Genomic DNA, 25,544 nt, shown 5'->3' on the forward strand with positions numbered 1-25,544 from the left:
GTGAAGGTCTCTATGATTTGCAGCAAAGAGGTCTCTGGACTAAACTGAGGCACAGATTATAATCAGGATGGAGCATACAGTGTTTTAAAGGTGATGTGGTTCATGCTCATGCTGCAGGCGACATCCACCGTGAGTTCACATAGTCTCAGGTTTCTGAAGGACTTACTATCTCACACAATGTCAGTCAAGCTCTGGAGGGAGTTGAGTAATCTCCTCCATCACAATTCACTACAACTTGTATGGCCTGGCTCAACTGAACAAGGGTTACATGTAATACAGTTATATTCCTGAAAGGTAAAAGCTGGACATGTGTTGAACAAAACTGATGACGATCATAGAACCATTGACATAACTGAAAATGAGACTGTAGTGGTAGCATCAAGTTAAAAATATAGTCAAGTGCTGGAGAGTGGCTCAGTAGCTAAGAACACTGACTCTTCTTCCAGAGGACCTGAGTTCCGTTTCCAGTGTCCACATAAGGACAGTTCATAACCACAGCTTTGAGGACATCTGTTGTTTCTGTTCTGCACATAGGCCTTTGCACTCGAATGTACACTCTTCCACACAGATTCCCACAAGTGCACATATTTTAAATTTAAAGTAGTTTAAAAGCACACAGTGAAAATTTATTAAAAGAGAAGTGATCTTAAGGACCTCTGAACTGCAAGTGAGACACAGATGACCTACCCACGTTGGTGGTGCTTACCACCTGTTGTCTTGAGTTTCTGAAATGTCTGACCCATAGTGGTGCCATAGTTTGAGTTCTTTGGTTAAAGATGTCCCAAGCCATATTTTTAGACTTCTTCCATGATTACATGCTCTTTAAATGGTCTTATCTGTTTTTATCTCATATCTAATGGGTTTAATGAGTTCTAACTGTATGGTCCCATTTGGCAAGTTGGACGCTATGGCTAAAAGGCGCCATATAAAAAATATTGTTATTGTTATAATGATGAACTCAAGAACTGAAGGGGAAGTTGTGAAATCGTTTGATACTAAGCTATCATTATTTTTAGCAAAATGAAGTTTGGCTTCTTTCTACACTAGCAAGCCCTGAAGATTAAATGGTTGCTATCCACAGCATGGATCTTAGCAGAGGGCCAAAGACATCAAAATAAAAACATTTTGAGATAATATTTCATACATTATATGACAGCTATTTGCTTTTAAGTATTCTTGGAAATTTAATACAATATAAGAAATTAAAAGGAAAAAATATAGTAAACAAAATTGGACCTATTTGCTTTAGATTCTAGTCTTCTTCTCACTGCCACTGAGTTCACACTTGCCTGCTATGTAAATAACTTAACCCTTTCTACTGATCAGTCGCCATTTTGTGTGGGGTTGAGCAAGAGGCTGTCTCAGTGCTGTGGGAATGCATTATTAAGAAAGGAGGTGCATGCAGTTCTGGAAAAAGGGACTGTTCAAACAAGCCCTCTCCTCAGGATGATGTGGTATTATGTTCCCGTTACTTGAATATTCATTATGGTTTCCCACATGTTTTTGGCTACCTCTGTTTCCTGCAACTGTTTGTATTATTAAGCTGATCTGGCTTATAGATAAGTGGGTTGAACTTGGATAAATGGTAGCTTGGGACGCTCACGTAGATTGGGTAGATCTCCTTTCAGCTTAAGAATTATGGATGTCTTCTAAAGGGAGGTGACACAAAACAGCCAGGGTTTTGTTACTAAAGGGCCTCAAACCGCAGATGGAAAAGACTACACGGCTAGTCTGAGGAATTCTCCAGTGTGCCAGGCAATAGCCATCCATGTGCTTTGGACCAGACAGATTTCCAGTGAGCATAGTTAAAGCTTCATTTCTTTGGAAGTGAGTAAAAAGAAGGGCATTGGAACCCATTGCCTTGCAGAAATAGGAGAAACTGTTGTGTATTGGGGGTATTGTGATTCTATAGTATTCTACATGGGAAGCATTAACAATTAATGAGTTAATTTGGAAGGATGAGGAATTAATGAATGCAGACATCATAAGACACTGATCGAGGGAAAGACAGAAGATAGACTGATGGGATGGTGAAGTCTGAAGCTTTCCTTGCCAGTTTCTGATTTAGGAACCCTAAATTCAGTTCATTGTCCAAATGAAATATTTTTTCCTTCTTTTGTGCTGAATAATACAAAATGATGTGGTTGGGTAGAAATGAGCTGGGATTCAGAAGCAAGGTCTTTCTGAGCTCTGTACCTTCCTATGCCTGCAACCCTGAGCAGTGACTTCCTCTGCGTGTCTCATACTCCCTTCCTCCATTTGCTAACTGGAGAAAGTGAAAGTGAGTTCTGGCTTTGTCCTTAGGACCACATGATCAAATGTATTCAGCACGTAGAATGGTGTCTGGCATACACCTAATATTTGTTAACGAGCTAAAAGAAGTGGCAGGTTTCCAAAGCACCATCTACCTTAAAAGAAGAGAGTATAGCATGGATTTCCTTTGTGCACTTTATTGTGATGGCCTTTAGTAGCACAGAGGAAAAGCATAAAACATCCCATTTAGTTCGCCTCTACATAGAACAGAACTGTGAGTTGCTTTCTTTGTATTTTTCTGTGAGTAAAAGAGTCAACATTTCTTCAGAAGTAAAAGTCTTCTTGTTTCTACCATAAAGCAAGTAGACATGTAGGTGCTAAAGATAAATACCAGGGGCTGGAGAGACTGCTCGGCAGTGAAAAGCACTTGGTATTTCTGCAGAGGACCTGGTTCAGGTTCCCAGCTTCACAGAAGCCATGTGGCTACTAGCAGCGATCTGCAAATGCGCTCCCAGAAGATACATCGCCATCTTCTGGGCTTTGCAGGTACTGCATGCACAGACATAACATGGAGGCAATCCACCCATAAATGTAAACTTAGAGAAATATGTTATTAAAGACACAGAACAGAAGCCTTTTACAAATGATTAAACTTACCTCTAAAATACTGAGCATCAGAGGACCCCTTTTTAGTCATTTAATTTTCTTCTTATGGACACAAAATTTTCTTGATACAGCAGATATTGGCTCGGAGCTAGATGTCCCTCAAAGATGAATGAAAAAGAAAGTGCAGAACATATTTACAATGGACGTTTATTCTGCTATTAAGAAATATGAAATCGGGGTTGGGGATTTAGCTCAGTGGTAGAGCGCTTGCCTAGCAAGCGCAAGGCCCTGGGTTCAGTCCCCAGCTCGAAAAAGAAAAAAAAAAAGAAATATGAATCATGAAATTTGTAGGATGTGGATGGAACTGAAAATGAGTATATTCAGTGAGGTAACCTAGTCTCAGAAAGACAAATATGTCGTCATTTTCTCTCATTTTGCATGTACGTATATTTATTTGTGTGGTCCTGTGGATATTGATCATAAAATTGTATTTGGGCCCAAAAGAAATGAAGAATAGACTTTAAGGGGAGTGTGGCTGAACAAAGTGGCACATGCCTTTAATCCCATCACTCAGAAGGCAGAGGCAGCTGAATCTGAGTTCAAGGCCAGTCTGATCTACACAGTGAGTTCCAGTACAGCCAGGGCTACACAGAGAAACCATACCTCAAAAAAAAAAATGAACAAAATCGAAGCAAAACAAAAAGACACAAACACAAAGGCGAGGAGGGTAGATGATGGGGTAATAGTTTGCATGGTATATGAGACTGGAAAGTGGAAGACCAGGGATAGTATAGCGAACTGGGAAGAGGGCAAGGAGGTAAGTGGGATAGAGAAGAGATTATCCAAAGTGAAGTATGCGTAAAACCATCATGAGAAAAACTTCATATACTCTTTTCAAAAACCAAAAATAGCCTTGTTAGTAGAGAAAAGGCTATACATACAACATAAGTTCTGGAGAGTGTTTTTTTAAGTTTTTAAAATTAAAAATAACTATATTTATGGTTTAAATGTGTCCTCTCCCACTCTTCCCATGCACTGCCTCCCTTTGTTCCCTCAAGATCTATGGCCTCTTTATTTTTAGCAATGTATATGCACATACATTCTGCTGAGTTCTCTTCACATTTCTTGAGTGTCCATGTTTTCACGGGTATTGGATAATCAGTTACGGGGTTCATCACTGGGCAAGCATTCTTCTTCCCTTAGCAATTGCTACTTACTTGTAGCTCTGTGTCTATGAGTAGGAACCACGAGCTTTCTCTCTTCCACACTGGTAAGTCTATTGATGTTAATGTTGTTCAGTTCTTGTTTAAGCAGACATATTGTTGAGGTTTCATGGGTGTAGGTTCCCTGTCATTCTTTGGAGACACAGTCTTGCTACAGACTTCCTAGTATGCTGTGACTTACAGTCATTCTTTTATTATGTTCCCCAAGTCTTAAGTTGGAGTTGTGTTGTTGATGCATCATTTGGGGCGCCGGGGCTCAGCTCGGCGACTGCACAATCAGTTGTTCTCTGGATTTTGACCCATTATAGAAAGCATAGCATCACAGACATTGAATAAATACAATTTCTTATATTGCTATGGAATGATGACATGTTAATGATATGTAATTTCTATGTATACTGGCCAACTCATCCTTGAGTTTGATATTTTAAAAGCTAAAGATGTAACAACTTAAGGCTTGGTTGTCTCAAAGGTATCCAAACTTGGTATGTCTAAAAGAAACTATGACTTCTTCTTATTTGTATAAATATACCATGTGTTCATTTAGTCTCCCTCTGGAAAATGGCTATAACAATTCTTTTTATATGCTCAGGATTCCGTTTCAGTTCTTTCCTTCTAACTGTGTGTATTGGTTACTTTCCTATTGCTATAATTTAATACCATGACCAAGTCTACATATAGAAAAAGAATTTACTTAGTGTTATGGTTCCTGCAAGTTAAGAGTCCATGATAGTGGAGTGCAGGTTGTCAGTAGAAGTAGGAAGATGAGGGCTTACATTTTCACCTGTGAGCATCCAGCAGAGACAGAAAACTAGAACTGGCATAGGCTTTAAACCCCCTTAACCTGGCCCAATAACACACTGTCTCCAGCATGGCCATATTTCCTAAACTTACCCAAACAACACCATCAAGTGGTGTCCAAGTATTTAAATGTCTGAGAGTATGAGGGATCTCTCTCTGTCTCTCTGTGTCTCTGTCTCTGTCTCTGTCTCTGTCTGCCTCTCTCTCTCTCTCTCTCTCTCTCTCTCTCTCTCTCTCTCTCTTGGCTCTCTTGTTTTTCTTTTTCTTTTTATTGGATAATTTTTATTTACATTTCAAATGTTATTCCTTTCTCAGTTTCCTGTCCATAAGCCCCCTATCCCCTCTGTCTCCCCTTCTTCTATAAGGGTGTTCCCCTCCCCATCCACCCCCTTCCCCCTGACATTCCCTTACACTTGGGGGGACCAACATTGGCAGGACCAAGGGTTTCTCCTTCCTTTGGTGTCCAACAAGGCCATCCTCTGCTATATATGCAGCTGGAACCATAGGTCTGTCCATGTGTACTCTGGGTAGTAGCCTGGGAGCTCTGGTTGGTTGGCCTTGTTGTTCTTATGGGGTTGCAAGCCTCTTCAACTCTTTCCGTCCTTTCTCTAAGTTCCTCCAATGGGTGTCCCATTCTCAGTTCAGTTGTTTGCTGCTAGCATTCACCTCTGTATTTGACATGCTCTGGATGTGTCTCTCAGGAGAGATCTATATCCAATTTCTGTCAGCATGCCGTTCTTAGCTTCATCAATCTTATCTAGTTCTGGTGGCTGTATATAAATGGGCCACATGTGGGGCAGGCTCTGAATGGCTGTTCCTTTAGTCTCTGCTCCAAACTTTGCCTCCATATCCCCTCCCATGAATATTTTTGTTTTCCCTTTTGAGAAGGAGTGAAGCATCTGTACTTTGGTCATCCTTCTTCTTGAGCTTCATGTGGTCTGTGGATTGTATCTTGGATAATTCAAGCTTTTGGGCTAATATACACTTATCAGTGAGTGCATACCATGTGTGTTTTCCTGTGATTGGGTTACCTCACTGATATTTTCTAGTGCAATCCATATTCCAATGCCTGTGTGTGTGCACCTGTGTTTGTGTGTGCATGTGTGCGTGTGCACCTGTGTGTGTACTGTGTATAATAATTCAAATTGCTTTTAGTTTTACTTCAAAAATCTCTATAGTCTTTCACAACCACAACACTTTTTAGAAGTCCCAAGATCATTATCTCTTCTCAGACTTCAGGCAATGTCTTAATTTTAGCCCCCTATAAAATCTAAAAGCAAATTATATACTTTAAACACATAATGATAGGATGCATTATATTCCAAAAGGGAGGAATGGGGGTCATAGTGAAGAAATCCTTGACAAAAACAAGACTGAATTTCAGCAGGATGAACATCAAGTACCATAGCTTCTTGTCTCATGTCAAAGAGCTCAGTTTGCTCGAGCTTTGCTACCCGCAATACATAGTACCTCCTTGGGCTGGTTCTGCTCCTGAATGAAGGTTTTCTGGATAGATATATTTTGGTTCTGTCATGTTCAACATCTTGGGCTCTCAATGCAATGCAGCCTGTACCTTTACAGCATTTTGCAATGGACTCTCAGTACCTCTTGCTTTCTAGGGGCTTTTATTCAGGGATTCTTGCTATTCATACTTCCTCCTCCTGAGCCACATTACTACCACATTTGATTGTAGTTGCTTTACAGGAGCAGAAATGCCTTAACCTTTCTTTCACAAGTTGGAAGATAGTTGAGTGGGCACATGCCCCGAGGGCACTCTTCCCTTTATTCCAGTGTAGATGAGCAATCCAATCAATATTAGGTTTCCTTGACATTGCCTCCACTAAGGTACTTTAAACTTTATTCTCAGACAGTTTCTTAGGACATGATCTGAAAGCAGCAAGATTTGTTGTTGTTTTTGTTTACTTGTTCTGCCAAAATATCATAGGAGCAATCTGTAGGCTAGCTACTAATAGTTTTCCTCAGTGAGAACTGCCTTCTAAACTCCACTGCGGACGGACCTCTCAAAGAGTCAAGTTACAAAGTCTGCACTGTTCAAAAAATAAAAATAAAACAAAACCAAAAAACAACAACAACGAAAAACCCAAAAAACAAAACAAAATAAATTGTCAATTCCATTCTGACAATAGACCTCTCTCTGCTGCCAACTTCTGTACTGGTCATTTTTCTATTGTTATAAAACACCACAACCTTGGCAGCCTACGAAAGATGAGTTCACTGAGTCTAGAGTTCTAGAGGGTTAGAATAATCCAGGAGGGTGGAACAAAGACGTGGCAACAGAGCAGAAAGCTGAGGGCTACCATCTTGACCCCTAAGCAACAAGCAGAGTCGGAACTAGGAATGGCATGTTTTTTAAACTCTCAAAGCCTGTCCTCCGGACTTCAATTTGGCCTTTGATGACCATTCGTTTTATCAATTTTTCACCTCCTTGCCTACTATGCTCATGGTATTATTCTCTTGTAATCTTGGTTTATAATTAGTTTATGATTTTAACAGACTGTAGCAACTTAGTTACTCTTTTTTGATGTCTCAAATTATAATCCCTCCATGACAGCAGACCAAGTATATATTTTAGAGTAATTTGTAATGAAACAGTCTGCGTCAAATATTGACAGAGAGATGAATACTCAGACGTATAAGTACAATGAAATAATGGATAAATTTATCAGTATAAGAATAATATTTCCTCAAAAATATCTAATTGCTAGCAGTAAATAAGTAGATAATAGTTTGTATGAGAGAGCATAGTCAATGAAATCTAAAAACTGGAGATGTTTAGATTATACTTACTATGATTATTAAAATTTTATACAATATATTTTGATTATACTATTTCTCATTTCCAATGCCTCCCAGGTCTTCCCCAACTCATGTTCTCTTTCCTCAACAAATGTTCTCTTCCTCTCTCTCAAAATAAAACTAGAAAAACAAATTCATAAGTTAAACAAACCACAATAAAATTCAAACAAACTAACAACATGGGCAGCATTTAATATTGGCCAATTCCTCTTGGACATGGAATGTAGCTGTAGTCTTCCTCCACTGAGAAGACTGTTTTCCTTTGCCATCAGGTACCAGTTATAAATAGCTTCTTGATTAGACATCAGACTTTGAACCTACTACCTCTTCTCTGGACTGGGATTTTATCTGTTAAGACTAGTGTGACCAGCCCAAATTGGGATTCATCCCATGTGCAGGCACAAAACCTTGACACTATTAATGTTGCCATGTTGTGCTTACAGACAAGAGCCTAGAATGGCTGTCCTCTGAGAGGCTCCACCAGCACCTGACTGAGATAGATACAGATACAGTCAACCATTGGACCAAGCCCGGGGACCCCTATTGATGAGTTAGGGGAAAGATTGAAGGAGCTAAAGGGGATTGTAACCCCATAGGAAGAACAACAGTATCAACTAACCCAGAGCCCTCAGAGCGCCAAAAGACTAAGCCACCAACCAAAGGGAATTCATGGACTTGTCTGTGGCTCCCAGCACATACCTTGCAGAGCATTGTATGACCTCAGTGGGAGAGGATGTGCTTAATCCTGTAGAAACTTGATGCCCCAAGAAAGGGGGATGCTTGCAGGGGTGAGGTGGGGGTGAATGAGTTGGTGGGGAAACACCCTTTCAGAAGCAAAGTAGAGTGGGGATAGGGTGAAGAACTCAGGGAGGTTGAACCAGGAAGGGGAACAACATTTTGCATCTAAATAAATAAAATAATGTAATAATAATTATAAAAAAAAGCTAGAGTTCTTATCCTAAATTTGTCACTGATTATAAAACTGGGTAACCCTATAAAATCAACTTACTTTATAAAAAGCTTCAGTTTTCTCAACTGTAAAATATAGGCCACAATAGTCTGTACTCTATAAACAGACATAAGAAGTCAAAAGCACAGTCCACAGTAATCAATAGCAAAGAAAAGAGGGTTGACATGATTGCCGTTTATTCTGTGGGAAACATGGAAAGCGATGAAGGCCCACTAGCAAACATATTGTTCCATAGTGGACTCGGGCAACTAACCGAACAACTTAATGTATGAGTCTAAAATCAATCTGTGTCATAAGGTGTAAAAGGCAATGGGGCTACCTAAATGGATGGTCATGGCAGCAAGTCCACATGTGGTGTTCTCTGTTACCCTGAGCTTGTTTACCCTCTCTATATCCCAGGAAGATCCTCTGCCATTTTTAATGCTGCCTTGTAATATTTCATGTGAAACGCCAAGATGACAACCTTTCCTTCATTTGTTATGCTGGATTCTCTGTTGACTGAATCTGATAACTTTCCTTCTTTCCATTCACTGCAGCATTTTGTGCAAAAGCTTCTCTTCTCTTCTTTCTGGGATTCTTCTCTGTTTTCTATGAACTCTTGGCCTCTTTATCACATTTATTTTTAGTCTATTTATACTTTTCTCTTTAAGTGCTTAGAAATAGATTTTACTTATTTTTCTAAATTTCTAATTTGGAATGTAACACTAAAAATCAAAAAGCATCAAATTTCAATTTTATCTCTTGCACAGCATTCTCTTCTTGATTTGTTTTAAGCCATAGCTGATTGTTTTAGTGTTTTTCCTTTTCTGTTCCATACAGTCTTCATACTTCTGGTGATCTTTGACTGAATGAAGGTATAGATGTCTAGCATTAGCCTTTTTACTTGGTGTGGTATTTTTCATTCTTAATTGAACTGAACGTGATCAATGATTTTTGAGTCAGGGCAGTTTATCTGTAGATATTTAAATTTAAGGGCAGTTGGAAAACAGCAAAGACCATAAAGATCTTTAAATCTAGTACTGAGTTGGATTTTACTATAGGACCAACATCCATCTGAGGGTTTCTAGTGTTCCTGGAGAATCCTTTCTGAACTATTTTTTTTAAATAACTGGAGGATATTTTGTTTGTAGTTAAATACCGGCAGCCTCTACTTTTTTTTACAAAGCTTGCAGAGCAGATCTGAATGAGGTCAGCCATTTGACACTGAGACATCCAACCCTCTGCTTTCCATCCTGTTTCTAGTCCCAGACTGTCTCCTTCATAACCACTGATTTTAAGATCAAAGCCTCTGACATAGTCAAGCAGAATAATTGCCATTCATCCCTTCTCAGTCTCTCAATGTGTAATGTGTTTGTGTCCTCCCTTACTGGGCAAGAACCAGCCCCGACAAAACCCTCCTGGATGATGCATTCCAGGAAAATATGAGTAGAAAAACTCTGCTAAGTTTCAGAGAAAGGAAAACTTAAAGTACTATAAGTTACCCTTGGTCTATAGAGGAAGGCATGTGGTAGGAAAATACCGAATGCGACAGTGTTAGACCATGTCAGGATGCTGTCTCTGTCAAATGGTATGCAAATAAGTATTCTAATTAATATAATTTTCTAATAGATATTTCTGTTGTACTAATGAACTTCTGTTAACTATGGGTGGTGTGGTTGAATTTTTCTTGTCAAGTTCTCAAATCAAGACTAGACTAGAGAGGAACAAGGATGGAGCTCAGTGATAGAGCATGGCCAGAACCCTAGGTTCAGTTACAACTCAGAGAGAGGGTAGGAGAGAGAGAGGGAGGTAGGCAGGGGGAGAGAGACAGAGGGAGAGAAGGAGGAAGAAAGAGAGAGGGGGAGGGACAGAGGGAGGGAGGGAGAGAAGAGAAAGAGAGAGAGAGAGAGAGAGAGAGAGAGAGAGAGAGAGAGATTAAAACAGCAATAAAGATGTAGGATGTGAGTATTCTGGCTTTGATCTATTACCCTAAGACTATCATGGTTGATTTGGTTGATCTGATTAACTAGGTAGATCTGACCCTTTTTCCTTTACGATTTCATGTGTGTCCTTCCCGAAGCTGTAAACTTTTGTTAGAGAAAGATGACTTTCTTCAAAGGATGAAGAGCGGTTTTCAAGTCAAGGGAACATGGATTGTTGTGTTTTTTTTTTTTTTTTTTTGCTAGAATCTTCAAATAGGTTCTCAAGAGATAGATATGTGCTGCTTTATAAATTCTCCCCGTGACTACTATTTAATTTGCAATCCTGAAGCCTAATCACCTGAGATATAAAATACAGTCAATATAGAGTGAAGAAGCAGAGGTAAATTTTGTTGAAGCTTTACAATGGAGGAGTAGGAAGCATCATTTTTGGAAATGAGACCATTTTTGTGGCTATAGTGCACCCTCATGCCATCATTAGCCATGTGGCTCATGCCAAACCTTTGCATTTTTTATTGCAGTTATGTGAAAAATGAGAACAATAAACTCACTTGTAATCATTTTTTAAATTATCGCTAGAATTCCTCTGTTTACAGTGACTCAGTTCTGTCAAATAGCTGACAGTAAATATCTTCATCCTCTCAAACTTCAAGAGGCCAGAGAGATGTAGTGCCTTTCATAAACATAATAGCCAGCAAGTTTTGTGTATTATTATGTACTATGGAATTCTTAGTGTTTTCGTCTGTTGTCTCAATTAAATCCTTACCTCAAGTCTGTGTGGTAGACATTATTATATTACAGTTGTGGCATATGAAGTTTTTAGAGGGTAAGTAATTTGTCCAAGATGGTTCTATTAAAAAGTATAAATCCCAGGGTCCCAAAACAAGTCTCCTTGACAAAAATACTTGGTCATGTAGCCTCTTGTACCACTAAAGTCCAAGGAAAAGAGTCTGAATCAGGGTTTAGTATATGCTGAACTACAATTTAGAACCATACAGTAGACAATGACAGAATCCTGAGTTACCTTCAGTAGGGCCAGGTTGCTGGCTTTACAAATACACTTCAACTCTGTGGTCATTGTGCTCTTGAACCTATAATCCTCCTGAGTAAAGGCTCTACCCCTGAAGTTGTCAGCTTGCAAACACAGGAGGCACAGATATGCAGCCCATTGCATGCTTATGGACAGGCTGGAAATTCTCTACACATTGGCATGAGCTACATATGGGCTGGAGAGATGGTACGGACAATAAAGGCTAGACTCACAAGCAAAACATCAAGAAAGCACCCTCCCCTCCCTACTCCAAACAAACAAAACAATGTCATGGTGTATAGGCAAGGGCATAAGTAGCACAGAAAATCTTGGAGTCCAATGGAAACATTCCATTATTTGAGTAATTAACTCCCCAGGGTCAGTCATTAACGGGTTTTGTCATTCTATTCCTTGGACAGGTCCAGCTGTGAGATACAGCAAGTTCAAGATGTCAGAGGCAAAGCCACCCCCCCTGCTGGGACAACACACAAGGCACATCCTGAAGGAGGTCCTTAGATATGATGAGGGGGTCATTGGAGAGCTACTCTGCTCTGGTGTAATAGAGCAACATGAAACCGAGTGACAGAGAAGAATGCGTCAGAAAACTTCACTTGGCCAGCCCAGACAGTGAGTGCTCTGTGCGTGCCTTTCCCCAGTCTTGATCCCACTACAAAGCATGGTGAGGAGAACTGAAGATTACTTGCCTGGCATCTCTGGGGTAACTTTAGAATTAAAGTCTAATGCCCATTTAGAAACTTACTGTTTTGAATTCCCCCTGCCCCAGAATATAATTTGTTTATTTGTGGACTTTGATTAATTCTAATTTTTTCATCCAAAAGAAGTGATAACTGTTTGGTGATGGTATGTTGTTCTGATTTAATTCCTCCACAATGTATACATGTATGGAAACATCAAATTATAAATTGTAGTTTTGATTAGTCAGTTGAAAAATAAAACAAAACATAAAAATACTTTTTTTCTGGAAAAAGCCCTCTTTATTCTAATTGCCTTAATGTCTAAAATGTTTGCCACACAAGCCTGAAAAAGAGCAGAACTCTTGACATTTTCTCCTTGTACATAAAGTTCCCATTTAAATCTTTGTTAGGAAGTAAAAGCAACAAGCAGAATGACAGTCTCTGTGATTGATTTTAAACAGTATAACTTAATTTCATGTCCATGGAACCTTTGTTAGTCTGTAATTTAAACCATCGACTTTGCTGATGTCTGCAGTAAAGCTGAGCTCAGTCTGTCCATAAAGAGTAAATATTTGCTTTGCGTTGTTTTCCCTGGTGATACTGTGCTGTATTGTGGAATAGCAGCTTCTACCTATTCATTCGAGACATGAGCGTTTGTGTATATGAAAAGGTATAGTGGTTCTTCTCTTGCTACCTTATCTTGAGACATAGCCAAATGCAACACACTTTAAATACATGTGAGGTAATTGCTCATGTGTAAAGTGTAAAGAATACCAAATGGGGAAATAATAGGAAATATTTCTTTGTAACTTGAAGATTATAGGAGACAGTATTAAGTCTTTGTAGTTTGACTTGTCAGTGAGAAATCCAAGTGACTAAGGATACAAAAAAACTTTCTCAAAGATAAAAAGCAATCAGGTTATCTATTTTAGAATGAATTATCACAAAGGACTGCATAGGTCAGGGCGTCGGGTACCACTTGGTCAGTGTTCTCCACTTATGGCCCATAGGCAGACATACTAGGAAGCAAGGCCATTGTATACTGGTAGTAATTGAAAGCCAAACTGCAAGCATTCACCTTTCAAACTGATTCAGAAGTAGTTTTCTTTTAATTTAGGATGGTTTGAATCACACAAGTTGTAAAGCATGATGTGTCTCTAGAACCAAGGATACCAAATAAAAAGTGTCTCTAGGACACTTTTCAGAGGAACATATTCTAATTTTTGAGACCTGTCCCAGCCTCAGCTTTGCTGTTCGTTATGTTGTACTCTGACAAACTCCATTATTACTCCAGTGGTTCAATTTTCTCATAAAAGAGTAGGTCCTTCTGCAGGTCCTTTGCCTCAATTCCATATATATATATATATATATATATATATATATATATATATGTGTGTGTGTGTGTGTGTGTGTGTGTGTGTGTGTGTGTGTGTGTGTAATCAAACCAGGTTTTTATATGAATATAGGAAATAGGAATGTATTGCCTGCATATATGTATGCATATCATGTGTATACCAATGCCTGCAGAGGTCAGAAGATAACATTGGATCCCTAGGAAGTGGAGAATCATTGTGGACTACCATGTGGTTTTGAAACTGAAATTAGATCCTCCACAAGATCAATAAGTACTCCTAACCTCTAAACCATTGTTCTAGCCACAAGCCAGACATTTAAAGAAAATGTCTGTATAATCATATGACTCATATGGAAATCAGAAAGAGGTTGGGTGACAGAATTGATAAAATCACATCTTTAAAAGCCAGATGCATCATTTTCCCCCACTGAAACATAAAATCTTAAAATGCAAATATTCCTTATTGAGCAATAATTGTACATATGTGAATACCCATATTTAGGAGGATTCTGTCATGCATAGGGCCAGAACATACCTCTGAAACTTTCAGGTCAATAAAAACTTAAGTCTTCAAATACAGTAGGGCCACCACTAGAGTATGACTATGTTTCCAGATTCCCACCTGCACAGCTCAGAATGATCCAGGAGAATTTTGGATTTCTAGTTACCTACCCAGCATAAAAAATTACTCCACTGAGTTAAAAAAAATCAGGCTGTGCTTCAAGTTCACACTGATTATCAGTCCTGAAAGAAACATTGTGCTTACTAAAATTTTTAGCAATATGCCCCAGATCAAATTATGCTTATAAACAAATGTGCTGTTTTAATTATCAGAGTTGGTTATCTTACACAGTCCCCAAAATAACACACTACTAAGATACCATATGCTCAGGTTCAATTTGTGTCAAGGCCTGCCTTCTGGAAGGTTATATCTGTGGTTGGCCTCAAAGACTCCTTGAAAACTCGTGAGTTAATTGTTATGAAATTGAAAGCATGGCCATAAGCAAATGGACTTATTTTTTCCTGAAATTTTCTACCATAATTTTCTCATTAATCAACATAATTTTTTTCTGGTAAATAGCTTGAACTGCTGAATGTTCTTTTAGTAGAAATGAAAATGAACATTGATGAGTTTTGTGTGAATACTATAATTATTTCTTCATTCAGTCTTGTGTCTGAGACAGTTAAGGATATTAGAAATAAAATCATGACTGAAAGAAATGAAGGAGGTATCACATTGGCTGTCTGAGATTGTGACCTTATACCAGTATCCTCAGATATTGCTGTGAGAGTTCTTTTATGTGAAGATTTCACAAGTTCTACTTTTAAATCTTCTTCCAGAAATTTGTACCCATTCATATACCACTTCAATTTGACATTATACTTTTGACTTGTGTCTTACCTTTGGCAAGTTGCCTATTTTAAAATCTGTGTGGGCTGAGGATCTAACTTGGTGGTAGAACACTAGTATAGTGTATGTGAGGCCCCAGGCTTAATTTTCTATTCTGCAAAAACAAATTCTTAAAAGCTGCGCAGATGTGAGTCTTGCCGACCGTCTTCTTATTTGGCTTGGAGCTACTACCTCCATATTCGGACCACGTCTCTAATCAAGTGTCCTGAAGAATCTGAGAAGGAATGACAGTCGCGGGGCTCATGAGACTGTTAACACCTTTGGCATCTTGGACCTGCTGGTCCTCAGTAGGAAAAGAGGAGGTAGGTGGGGAAGAGAATATTCTCTACACTCCATCCCCGATTTTTGCCTATTATTTCTCATGCTTTTCTCCTGTTGTTGATTTATGAATGAAACAGTCTCTGCTGCTACAGTCAACAGTTATAATTGGTGGGTGTCAGACTGCTCTGTTCAGTTCTAGCCTTGGCCTTCACCTCAGTTTTTTTCCTGTTCTTAAGTTTCAGGTCACAAGTAATCACTTTAGTCAAGTGGCCTCCAGGAGGATGGATGCTTTGCCGTCTACCTGGCTTTACTCTCTGTAAGACAGGATGAAGGGATCCTCCCAATCTTCCAACAAGACACAAAACGCTCCCACATATCACACCCCTGCCCTATCTCCCTTTCTTTTCCTTTGCAAACCAACCCCATGATGGTGACTATCTGTTGGTTACTTTGGCTCCTTAACACATAGATTAGAGGAATGCTTCCTCAGCAGCATCAAGCTTCCTCAATAGTAAATTCAACCGCAACACATGCAGCAGAAAGGTTGAGAAGAAAGAAAGTAAAACTGCCTCTGATAAATGTTATTTCTACCTCTGTACCTCCCGTGAACCCTAAAGAGAGAAATTAGATTTCAGAATTGTCCCTTGTTAGGAGAGATTTGGCAACATTTGTAACACATTCATCCCAACAATCTTGGATATATATTTGTAGAATTCAAGAAGAAATTCCTGACTGTACATGATAGATATTTCATACTATGAACAGCAGATAGACATTGTACGTCTTCCTTCAGAGAACTGGTATCTTCTCTTTGAGGGAGACCTTTAACTACATTTTATGGAAACAGAAGAGAAAGAGAGAGAGAGAGAGAGAGAGAGAGAGAGAGAGAGAGAGAGAGAGAGAGAGAGAGAGAGAGAGAGCACTCTGGTCCTTGCCTGAATAGGGTGCCCTACATAAGCTGAGGATGCTTACAATGACACTGGCACTGGTCTCCAATTCTCTAACTCATGAACCCAACTCTGGAAACAGTACCTGCTACCCTGAGAGTCTTCTCGGCCTGTTTTTCTGAACTGTGTGATGGGAAAGTCTGAGTCAACAGCAAACTCACATGTCCTATTCTTAAGATCACACCAGAGCTGGAAATATCCAGCAACTTGAACTTCCAGCCTAGAGCCCACATTTCTCTCTCTTGAATCCCATCGTTTTGCATGATTCTCCAGCTTTACTTTCTGCAGAATCCAGGGTCAAGAACGTGGATCCAGTACTTATGCCTGGGAGACCTGGAGAGCCTATGCCTCAGGAGGCAAACCAGTTAGGTGAACTTGACAAACCATCCAAGGTCACAGTGATCAACCCAGGTATTTTATGCAACTACTCTCATACTGCTTAGGTGATGCAAGGTGAAATGAGGACCTTGGTGGGTCCCTGAGTGGGTGCATTCTGGGGGAGGTTTATTAACTTGGGAAAAAGAGCTTGTAGATGTAAGGGAGGTAGAGGACTCTGACAGTAGTCAGAGCTTCAGTTTCCTGCACAAAAATGGATGAATACTTCTAAGACTTGTCCACATAAATATTTAAAATTATTGAATCTTAAATGTGTATGTGAGTTACTTGTCAGAACATATAATAGATGAAATTCAGTAACTTTCGAAGGTTGTTTGGGTTCAAGGACTAATGTTAAATTTGATTCTACACAATGTTGATAACTAAATGTTATATTTTTACATGTAAAGTACAGTTCTGATGTTATATTCTATGTGAATAAGATAATTAAAATTCGTAGGAGTGAATGACACATAGTAAGTGCTGTATGAGAGCTGTCTGGGAAGGCCTGGTGAGCATTATCAACGAGGAGACAATCCCATCACATTGAGAGCTCATGTGTGCTGTGGTATGGCATGCTCAGTGGGACTAGGTGTTCCCTTGACATTCTTAACTGCAAGTATTTCCCCTAGTTATTTGATTGGCTGATAAAGACAAGAAGCCAATCACTGGGCAAAGATATGGAGGTGGGATCCTTCAAGCAGAACAGGCCAGGCAGAAAAGCAGGGTCAGGCAAGGAGGAAGATGGAGGAAGAAAATGGAGCAGAATTATGTGGCCTGGAGGAGCTGCAGTAGCTAGGGATTTCAGAGCTGGGCAATAGAGTAGCGAAGTGGTATATGTGTCTAATCTAAGCGTGCGGCTTATAATTATATTATTGAATTATGTGTTCTTTGCACAGGCATTTTGGGGTTGGAGATTCATCATTATATATCTGACTGGTATACTAAATGTCTCTAGTGTTTGCATTTCATGGGGCTAAGGAGACCTGAGTGAGTGGTAGCTGGCTTTCTGCAGGCCAGCCAGAGGGAGTGGATGGCCTGAGAAATGCAAGCAGCAGCTCCAGGCATTTCAGGCTAAGCTGGTTTGATTACCTTAGCATGCTAGCAGCAGGACCCAGAGCTAGTCAAGGGGGGCAGGCAAAACCACCAATGCTGGCCCATAGCTGGATTTAGTATGGGTTCTTTTTAACTACACACTACATCAGCGCTTAGACTCTGCAGCTTTGAATGTCCTTGCCTTTGAATGGGCAAGGCACATCATGGAAGCAAGCAAGGCCCTAACATAGTCACTTTGACTTTCATAAGTGTTCTAAAATAAAAGCATTCCCGAAAGCTTGCAAGTAAATGGATTACTGTGAATGCATCCTTCGGTGGTCTCTTCAGATAAAACTGCCTTCTAAAGGGGAGGAGGCATAACTTTAAAATGTTTAAATTTCTTCCCACTCAGAAGACATTTTTCTCTTTGGTTCTTTGAAAATGTTAATATGGAAGTGCTCATGAGTGACAAACGAGGAATAACTCCCCCAAAGACCACATAAAGAGCTAGAAAGTGCCATGCACCTAGATTTCATCGTGTGTGTGTGTGTGTGTGTGTGTGTGTATGCATGTGTGCGCATGTGCACATGTGCATGTGTGTGTGTGGAGAGAGAGATAGATAGATAGATAGAGAGAGAGGGACAGAGAGAGAGAGAGAGAGAGAGAGAGAGAGAGAGAGAGAGAGAGAATCTAGTGTGACAGAAAACAGGTGACACACTGTTGAGACCAGAGGACATGAAGAGACCTTCCTTATCAGTACAAATAAATTATGAATATCAGAAAGCCTAAAAAATGCCAGAAATGAGACCTATGACTGACAAAACCTTAGAACCCTGAACAAAAGAAAAAAAAAGGATGAGAGGTATCCATGGTGATTCATGAGTCCAATAAGAGTGAAATTCTCTATCATCCGTAAAGCAGGCATTTGTATAAAAACAATCCATCATCAAATTAACTGCAGAAATCCAGTCTTCTGGTGTTAGTTTGCTTGTGACATTATCAGAAGGTTAGGACTTATAGTGAAGAAGGCGCAGTCTTCCTGGGAAAACATGAAGGAAAATTTTGTGAGTTTCTCAGTCGACCTTTTTTTTTTTTTTTTTTTTGCTATCTCATTCTCTTCTATTTACCTCAGGATGCCACTAATTATACACTGAGATAAAGTAAGCAGGAAACTAGTGGCTCTCCTCTCTTCACTCTACTATCTTCATGGGTGTCTTAGTCATCATAATTTCTTCAGTGGTTACTACTAAACATGTCTACTCTGTAGGAGATGAGAAATATCTGTTTGATAGCCACTCTTTCACCAAGTGAACTGCAAGCCCTGGGGTAAAACATTATAATCGACTTGTTATTATTCATAACAACTATGATAGTCTTTAAACTAGACCACGAAAAATTCTTCGTTCTCTATATATGCACTCCATTCTTACCCATTTTGAGACATGTATTAATTTTCTCATTTTCTCCTTTGGAATATAAGCTGGTCTTGAGATATATACTACACTAACTTATTTTTCCTTGTTTTAATGAGAGAGAGAGAGAGAGAGAGAGAGAGAGAGAGAGAGAGAGAGGAGAGAGAAACTTAAGGGAGAAAAAGTTTATTTTAGATTACAGTCCTTCACTGTAAGGAAACCAAGGTGGCAGGAACTTGAAGTATCTAGTCACTTCTACAGTCAGGAGCAGAGAGAGAATAAACGAACACATATTCACCACTCAGCTCACTTTCCCAGAATTCAGAATCTAAACCCCAAGAATGGTACTCTCCACATCCAGTCCAGACACTTCCACATCTACTAAGAAAAGCAAGACTATCACCTCCATGGACAAGCTCACAGACCAACCTGATCTAGACAGTTCCTCATTAAAATTCCAGTTCTACGTCATTCTAGATTGTTTCAAGTTGAAATTTTAATTTATTCTTTCAAAGTTTTACTTTATGTGTATAGGTATTTTGCCTATAAATACTGCATGTGGGTCTGGTGCTCCCAGAGACCAGATGATATATCAAATCCCATAAATTAGAAAGTTACAGAAAGTTGTAAGCTACCACATGGGTGCTGTGAATTGAATCTAGGTTCCCTGGAACCAGCCAGTGCTTTATTTACTGACTTCTCTAGACTTTCAAGTTCAGAGTTAAAACTAATCATCATATATGCTTTGGATAAAACACTTTAAAGCAATTTGTATTAGTATAAATTACAACTATAATGCAAAGCATAACATTTCATCTGCTCCTTATTATTTCCAAAAATCAAAATATATTCTATCTGTGGGGAAACCCTGCAGGTTCAGCCATGTTCAGATAGCTCTTCTGAGCTCAGCACAAAATGGAGACTTTTTTTTTTCAGCAGGGCTTTTCTTCTCTGACTTTTGTCTGGAAGGGGGGGGGCTGACCCCTCACCCTTTACATGAGGAAGGTTATGTAGCCCTTGCAAAACCTACAAATTCGACTTCCTCTTTCCTTGTAAGAATTTTCCCAGTGTGGCTGGAGAGATGGCTCAGTGGTTAAGAGCACCAACTATTCTTCCAGAGGTCCTGAGTTCAATTCCCAGTAACTACATATGGCTCACAGCCATCTGTAATGGGATCTGATGCCCTTTTTTTGTGTGTCTGAGGACAACTACAATGTACTCATATACATAAAAGAAATACATCATTAAAAAAAGGATCTGCTCAACAAGTACCTGGGATTGCCAGATGCCTCTCCATACAAATGAGACATTCACAGTGCTTAAAACTCAAGACAATGACTTTACATTCATCCTGAAAATTCCTTCTCAGTCTCCAAGGTTTGTATGTAGCCCTTGGTCACCCTGAATAAAGTATATGCACCTCAGGTGTTTCACTGAATAACCCCTAAAAGAGGTGCACCACTAAGATCCTTATAGAAGGCCTTCCTTGGAGAAGACCACACCCCAAGCACTCATTCCCAGTCAGACTAGGATCCTGCAGTATAAACACAAAGTTTCAATTAATGTACTATTAATAAAGTTATCAACATTGTTCAAATATTACCAGTTGCCTCACTTTGGTGGTAGAATTTTAAGAGATTCCCTCAGATCAGCCCCTCTGAACATGCATGCTCACTCAGTCAAGCAGTAGGACACTAATTTAACTGCTGCTGTTACTAGATGTTCAAGATAAGATTAATATAAAAAAAATTTGAGCCAAGTATGATATAATTCTAGTACTTAGGAGGCTAAGAGAGAAGAGTTGTGGCTATTCTTTTTTTCAGTTTAGAACCTGGGTTAGTTTTCCAATCTTTCAATGTTTTATAAACTTCGACATTTTGAAGGACACTATGCAATTATTTCATTGAATGTTCTTCATTATTTGATAAGCACTGCTATCACTATTAGAGCTTACCTACTTTTTGTGGTTCATAATTTGAGAGATGATTTCGTGTCTTTTAGTATTTCCTAGCAAGAAGTGTGTAATGTTCCAGCATATTTTATTACCAATGATCTTAACTTTGATCATTTGTTTAGGACTTTATCTTCCAAGATCCCCCTTTCTTTCATGTAAACTTTCTGATTTTTAAGTAATAATATATTATCAGAAGATATTTTGAGAATGTATTATGTTAGACACTATCACAAGTTTATAAATATGTATGGATATATATGAATATACATATATGCATACAGTAACAACTGGTGAAAAATGAAGCTATGAGTTTAATGGAATCAAGGGGGAGGCATTTTGGAGGGTTTGGAGGGAGGGAAGGGAAGGGAAAAATTTATAATTTTATTATAATTTCAAAAATATAATTTAAAAATGGGAAATATTTAAAAAACCAAGCCAAAGCAAACCAAAACCTTAAAATGTAGAGCTTCATTCCCTTTTTGTTCGAGAGACAAGAAGCCCAGATAAGTAGCAGTTAGCTGAAATCAACAGTGCTATGTCCCCTGTGCAGGCTTCAAGGTGGAGCCCTGACACACACTTTCCAGCTTGTCCAATGCACTTTTATCCATCCTCTGACTCATTGCTCTCTCTCTCTCTCTAACATAAAGTAGTTCCCTGACTCTGCTTTCTCTGTGTTCTACTTAAGAATCTTTTATGAGCTTTCACATCTCCTTGCTTCCCAAAAGGACTCTGTAATACCATTTCAGGCCCACTTATGTTCAGAAGACTCTCTTTATCTCCAACTAAGTACAATTCCAACTAAAATACATCTACACACTGTATAAGATAGCATTTATGTGTCCCAGGGATTAGAACATATTTCCCAGCATACTACAGAAGTTGCAAACATTGTATTTTTCATTATACTGTGCCCAAGCTTTATATCTGCCCATGGTCCTGACCTAGAACACCTGTGTTGTATTTTGTCGCTTCTGTCTCTGTCCCGCAGAAAAGAGCGACGACACAGCGTTCTTCTCCAAGCAGTTTATTCAGGAACCTTTCTTTCTGCATGCAAGCAGCAATCTCCCTTTTCTTTTCTTTTCTTTTCTTTTCTTTTCTTTTCTTTTCTTTTCTTTTCTTTTCTTTTCTTTTCTTCCCTCTCCCCCAGCCCTGGAGCACACTCCCTTATATCCTCCCTGAACTCTGCCTCCTTAGTCCAGACTGAGTAATCTCAGTTCATAGGTCCACGTCACATGGCCTGATCTTGCGTCGTGGTGCGCCTGCACAGCTCTCACAATGGACGTGGCTAGTTTCAGGTGTGTGAGGAAGTCAGGTGCTAGTCATGAGACTTAGCTGCAGTCCAGGGCGCCATCTTGGGATTGCCGCCACACCCGCTCCCCACAGTATTTCTGTATTAATTTCCTGCTTGTTCAAGTGAATTCTGCTGTGACTCAGAATTATTATATTATATTTCATTTGCTTATTATTCAATTACTTATAACAGTTGGGAACATTGAATACTTAATATATAGGTAGTTATCAACCCGAGGTGAAACAGGTCAAAGTGACCAGAACTAGTTTGCTTGCTACGTTGAGAAAATTGTAGCTTAGAAAGAGTTCAGTGTAACCAGCAGCTTCTGTTAGGCAACCTTAATGGCATTTACTAATGGAAGACCTCCACCTTCATACTTCAGCCATCTCCTCTGCCTATTTGGCAAGACATGAAAAAGACACTCTGTATTATCCCCTTTGGTAGATCTCAGGATAAAATTGACAGTAGTAATAGCAGAACTTGATGGTAGAGTGTATGTAACACAATGGTTTTTGAGAAGGTCTTGGAAGGCTCTCTCAGCATAACTTCCCCATTTATTTTATATTTTTGGCAAGTGGTTCTCTAGAGGGAAGGGTGCAAATTTTTCCCTTATGGGACATTTGACGACATCTGCAGTAATTTTTTTATTTGCCTAAGTGCAGTAGCATGACAGTGAGTAGAAAGGAAGTGGGTTTGCTACTGGCATCTAGTCAGTGGAAGCCAGTAAGACTGATAAGCATTCCAGAAGGCACAGTACAGCCCTCACAGCAAGAAATTACTCACCAACGTGTCATGAGTGCTGATAGGCTATGCAGAATACTGTTTTAAAGTAAGCCAAGACCTGGCATGGGAGATTCAGTCCCTGACTGGCTACTTTTGAATTTGTTTGTTGATTGCTCTGTGTGTGTGTGTGTGTGTGTGTGTGTGTGTGTGTGTGTGTGTGTGTGTGTGTGTGTGTGTGTGATAGATTTATATATATATATATATATATATATATATGTTTAAGGTAGTAGTAGAGAGGTAGATTTATTACAGTCTTGTGTAAACCACAGAAAAAGCTTACAATGTGGAAATTCTCGTTTTTGATTTCATGCACTGTTTCTAAGGTAGAAGACAAAACATTATAGTTAATGGAGTTGCTATGCTTTGATCATTGTTAAGCCCTGTGTTTCTGGAAACCTGATTAGAGGTGGTGAGGGAATGAAGAAAAGACAGATACACACACACATATGTGGAAGACATTGAGCTAACATGGCTGTGTGTGCTCTGGTGAAACAGCATCCTAAGACTTCAGCCTATTCATTATGTACAGCACAGCAGGAGGATTTGCAGAGTCTCAGTACGAGGCCCATGTATTTGAGAAATCTTGTGTTATAAACATGTAGGAAACAGGAAGCTGCAGTTAGCTAGTTTTCTCATGCATAGGTCAGTTGTTTATGAACACTTGTAATTACACACATTTTCATTTTTTTTTGCACTCAGACCAGAGGAAAGTTTAGCTATCTGTCTGAGCCCACTGGGTTTGTATGTGGGAAACTTCAGGTATTTGCTATGACTGTGTTCTTATCAGCAACATACGTTCACTCAGCAGTTCATCTGCTCTTGACACGTTGACTCAAGGCTTGATTATCCTCCCACTGTTCACTATATTTACTGATACATAAGGATGTAAATCATATATTTATTAAGGTTAGTCTAAACAGAGATCTTTAACTTGCCCAAGTGTCACTGGATGGGGAAAAAAATCTCTCTTAGCTTCAGAACATTCTGCAGGCTAAGGTACTCCTTTGATGAGATCCATTCTAAGACCATTATTTTGATTTCTTCTTTTCTGTTTCTTTCATTCAGGATCAGAATATGGATGTACAAAGACACTATAAATAAGAAGTTAGCAGTACTTTTTATGAATATTTAGCATTCCAGGAATATAAGGAAGTAAAATGTTTCCAAAGCTAACAAAGTGATATATACTGCACATTTCTCAGTGCTGCCCACCTCTTTGATGGACTCTGTGTAGGTTTTGGAGAAAATCTTGCATATATCGAGTCTGAAAGGATGATTATGAAAATGTCTCAGGTTAAGGGTCACTGATCAGATCACAGCTACAGTCACCCATGGACCAACACATCCACAGGCATGTCAGCCATTGTCCCAAAAATCTACAAATCTGAAAATGATGGGGTCTTCTCTAAAAAGAGTATGACTAAGAGAAAGCTGAGGACCTGGAAAAGAGGACCAATATCAATATATGTGCAAAACATTAATCAACATCTGTAATTCCACCTAGTTGTTCTGACAAGGTTCAAGGGAGTCCCCCAAAAAACTACACCAACTAGTTTCCTATTGGAAAAAAACTGCCCTGCCAAAGGAAATTATATTTCAAAGAATTGAATGGAAAATAAAACACTTAAAGAACATAAGACAGAATTTTTGCTCAGATGATGACTTTTTCTTGGCTTTAACTGTCAACTCTATAGAACTAAGCCAATTACACGTACAAGATAGGCAGCAGGAAGGGCATCTGGGAGCCCGATTTCAGCATAGGTTTGTTGATTTTTCTCCATTATCAGGTCATGGCCAGACTCCCAGGTCCACCCACCCTTGCCTGTAAACTTTTCCACATCCACAGACACCATTTTAACCCATGCCCTTTCTTATTTCCCCTCCATCCTGGCTTCTGTTTTCTCTGTCCTTTCTTTCAAACCCAGTTCTAAAAGTCAACTATCTTTTAAAAACATTCATTCCAGACCATTCTAATTATACTTGATTATCCCCTTGCTCTGCCTAATAACTACGGTTTATTGATATCAATAGCATGAACAAAGATTTTGTTTTGTTTGAGTACAGTGCCACATAGAGTCTGTCAGTCGTGTTCTCGCTGTGATTCCTGAGTCATATCAGAAAATGCCAGAGGAGCCTAAGAAGTTGTTACTATGCTTTCAAATGTCTAGAAACTTACTGGCTCATCAGGGTTGAAGATTCAGCCTTATCTGGAAGCATATGTGTTTATACAAGGTCATGGTCGTGTTTCCAGTTAGTCATGGGATAAAGTGACATTAAATGTGAAAGCCTTTGATGCCATCTGCCTTCCCATTGCATTGAAAGTGTCAGTGTCTATTACAGACTTGAGCTATGCTGACATACCAATCTGGAAAATACACTGCAGTAATTATGGGACCCCTGCCCCAGT

The 25,544-nt window shown here is 39.3% G+C and overlaps 1 protein-coding gene across 13 annotated transcripts in view; it reads left to right on the forward strand.

The window, feature by feature from the left end:
• Window positions 1–12,590, forward strand: part of Sugct (succinylCoA:glutarate-CoA transferase) — an 866,857-nt gene extending 854,267 nt beyond the window's left edge. For all 13 annotated transcript variants that reach the window (XM_087591067.1, XM_087591069.1, XM_087591070.1 and 10 more), the window contains 1 exon segment: window positions 12,039–12,590. In XM_087591067.1, the coding sequence (XP_087447193.1) occupies window positions 12,039–12,202 (164 nt within the window). In that variant the 3' untranslated portion in view covers window positions 12,203–12,590.
• The last annotated feature ends 12,954 nt before the right edge of the window (window positions 12,591–25,544 follow it).

This window comes from Rattus norvegicus, chromosome 17, assembly GCF_021556685.1.
Source record: "Rattus norvegicus strain SHRSP/BbbUtx chromosome 17, alternate assembly SHRSP_T2T, whole genome shotgun sequence".
NCBI lineage: Eukaryota > Metazoa > Chordata > Mammalia > Rodentia > Muridae > Rattus > Rattus norvegicus.